The sequence below is a fragment of the Echinops telfairi genome, unplaced genomic scaffold, assembly GCF_000313985.2.
Source record: "Echinops telfairi isolate 266 unplaced genomic scaffold, ASM31398v2 ScPeMD7_18;HRSCAF=68, whole genome shotgun sequence".
Lineage (NCBI taxonomy): Eukaryota > Metazoa > Chordata > Mammalia > Afrosoricida > Tenrecidae > Echinops > Echinops telfairi.
The window spans coordinates 87,708,126-87,711,388 of NW_022103915.1; the positions used below are offsets into that span (position 1 = coordinate 87,708,126).

General features: G+C 42.0%; 1 protein-coding gene across 1 annotated transcript in view; it reads left to right on the top strand.

The window, feature by feature from the left end:
- Nucleotides 1-3,167: 3,167 nt before the first annotated feature.
- The window catches only part of LOC101661257 (olfactory receptor 11H12-like), a 1,003-nt gene continuing 907 nt past the window's right edge, over nucleotides 3,168-3,263 (top strand). Inside the window, 1 exon segment of the mRNA XM_030884931.1 lies at nucleotides 3,168-3,263. Within this exon segment, the coding sequence (XP_030740791.1) occupies nucleotides 3,168-3,263 (96 nt within the window).

Genomic DNA, 3,263 nt, shown 5'->3' on the forward strand with positions numbered 1-3,263 from the left:
CACCTAACTGGGTGGGGGGCAAGCATAAATGCCCTAGGTAACAAGAGAGGTCTGGAGGTCAGCAGTGGTGTGTGAGAGAACAGGGATGAGATGAAAAGGAGAAAAAAATAAAAAACTAAGCCTGCTGAGACTGGGGGGGACAGAGAAGAGAGGGAAACAAAAGTAACCATATAGCTGAGCCCTGAGCCCCACCCATGGGACTACAAGGGTTTAATCCCTCCCTGAGGCAGCGGCAAGCTGTGGCTGTGTTGAGATTAAACCCCTGTGCCAGCTGCAAATGGTCCTGGCTCCGACCAAGACAGTGGCGGGGTTAAGATCAAGCCCTAACCAGCCTCCACTGTGGTAAGCCAAAAGCCCCTAGCACCTCAAACCCTTATGGATCTGTGCCTACTTATCTTTTTGATGCTCCTCCTGCGATCCAGCAGTGTGGAATTTCCCTCTTAGTAACTCTCCAGGGCTGATTTCTGTGGAGTCCCTCTGTTATGTGCTACTCAGTCCCCATCTTCCCATAAGTCCTTAATTTCTTTTTTTAAGTTTTAAAAATACCAAAAAATATTAAGGAGCTGGAGGTACAACTTCTGAAAACTCTCATACTGGAAATCAATTGTCCTCAAGCATCCCATCATCCTGTTACTTTCTGCTCCTTCCTCACCCTTATTCAGGATCCTCTTCCCTCTGGGATGGTGGCTGAATCCTTTGCCAATCTTTCAAGTTTCTTTGTAGCAGATTCTATTCAACCTACTTCTCCACTTGACCCTTCTAGCCCCACAAGCTGCCACACAAACCCAGTGGCTCTACATTTGGCTCTGTCTTGTAACATAGAAAACTCAAGCAGGTGATCAACGTGGCCCACAGGATACCACATTTGTGTGAGATTTACTGCCTGTGGATGCGACTCTGAAATTCTTAATAATTGTGCCTTTGAAATTGTGGTTGGTAAGTGAAGTCTGATGGGACAATGGGGTACATGGCAGATGCTGGGAACCTCCTGCCTCCTCCCTGCTTCCAGAGAGGGCCCACTCTCTCAACCATGGTGCCTTACCAAGCACCCCCATACCTGTCCCCAACCTCAGCACCCTGCTTTCTGTGGAGCCCTGAGCATAGGCACAGGAAGAGATAGGACCATGCATGCACCCTAAGGACCGAGGGAAAATTATGGGAGCACTGCCTTGCTGTGGGCAGCATATCAGAGGAGGACTCAACACAAGTCCCTCATCCCACCTCTACTGCTGTCCCCAGCTAGGAACTTCCACCAGCATGATCATTTTATTGGGTCCTATAAAGTATGCAGTCTACCCTGTCTGCAGCAGGCGATTCCCATACTACTTTAACCCAGTGATTTTTATCCCAGTAATTTTACCTCTTTATTCAAATGATTGAGATGCTTTGGAATTGTAGTTGTCATCTCATCATGAACGCTGCATTTTACATATTTCTAGCCATGTGCAAGAGAAAGTTCTATGATTGAAATATGTCCCCCATCACCACCACCTCCATATCAATCAATCAATAAAAGTAGCCATGTTGAAGGTCCACAGTTAAAAACCACCAGGCACTCCTCCAAAGAAAGATGAGGCAACTAAGGAAAACAACAGTAACCCTTCTAAAAAGTATTTTCTGGTTTCTCCAACTTTTGTTGTCAATGCCCTACAATGACCTAGCCCTCACTCAACATTTCCCTCACCTGGCTCTCAACACTATACCTCTGCCTCTTCCAACCCATCAACAGGGACTTGAAATATTTCTCAACTTCACTTCTGGACATTTGATGACACAGCATATTACAGTTCCTCAAACTGCCTCTTTTCAATAGCCCATAGAGTCCAGATTTTCAAACAATGATGCCACAAAGTCACTTTGACTATTATTCCTCAGAGAGCATGACCTCATTAAAATTTTAAAAATTGGTAGGCTCTAGAGGCCAAGTCCCAAGTGGATACGATGGGGAAATTGCATGCTTAACTGTTGTGCAGTAATAAAGCTCAATTTGGCTGGAGACAGAAGCCATAAGATTCTTCAAACAGCTCCTTCAGGGATTTGATCCCCATCATCTTTTGGACATTCAAGTTTCTTTGTAGCAGATTCTGTTCAACCTACCTCTGAGGTTCTTGACATCCGTGTGCCAACCCCCTTTCATTGCATAATTTCTTAATGAGGGTTTCATTAATTTAGTATATTTTAAATAGAGATACATGTTACTGGATGAAGCACAGACAGCTTCCACCTTGCCATTTCAAATGACAACCCTGTGTTTGTGCTCAGAAATTAAGTACACAGAGTTTCTGGGATTTATATCACTAAATATCGCCAAACACACACAAAAAAACCTCACCATAATCCCATGCCTGATACCCCAAATTTTTTCCATGAGAAGGGAAATAAAGGGCATTTATTCATGACTAAGAAAGGATTGGATTTTTATCACCAAGATTCAGTCGTGTGAATTTTCTTTCATTTTGCATCAGCACTTAGGGAAAACAATCCTGAATATTTAGAGAACAAGTGCCATTTAAAAAAATAATGAAGCTTCTTAATTATCTTTCCTTTTGAAAATTTCTTTAAATGTGGAAGATTGAACATAAACAAGACAATTGTTAACAGAAGCTATTGCCACATCACAACCTTCATGGTCAGTTTTGGTAAGTAATGTATGGAATGACATTTGTATGACACTAATGGCAGCAACAAGCAGTTTTACTTTGAAGGAATGGCAATTTATTCCAAAAGATATCTGCTTCCTTTGCATCTTTATAGGCCATAAGTAAGACCTCGAACTGAGATGCGCATAGTCATATTGAACCAAAATTCTCCTTTCCTGGTTCTATTGCATGATAGATGGGTGTAGGTAAGAAAGTAATAAATTTACTAAGTGCTAACTTTGTGCTCCGTCCTAGCCAGAAATTTTCATAGATCGTACCTGATGCAAAACAACACGCTTACAAAATGAGTTTAACTTTGCTTCTTTCTTTCATGGCCATGCAGTAAGAGAGAGGCTCACAAGTAGGAAAAAGCTGGTTTCTGTTCAGAAACAGGGGATTTGGTAAAGAAGGGGTGGAATAAATTATTTTTTAATGCATGGTCTTTTTTATGCAAATGACATGCCCTTGGCCCTCCTTCTCTTCATTCTTATAAAATTAACACATTTTGAAGGAGCCATATTGATAATAATGTTTCTCTTAAATTTGCAGATTACTGACACAATGAATGTCTCCAAGCCAGACTCCAGTTTTGCTTCTGTGAGTGAATTTATACTCCTAGGTTTC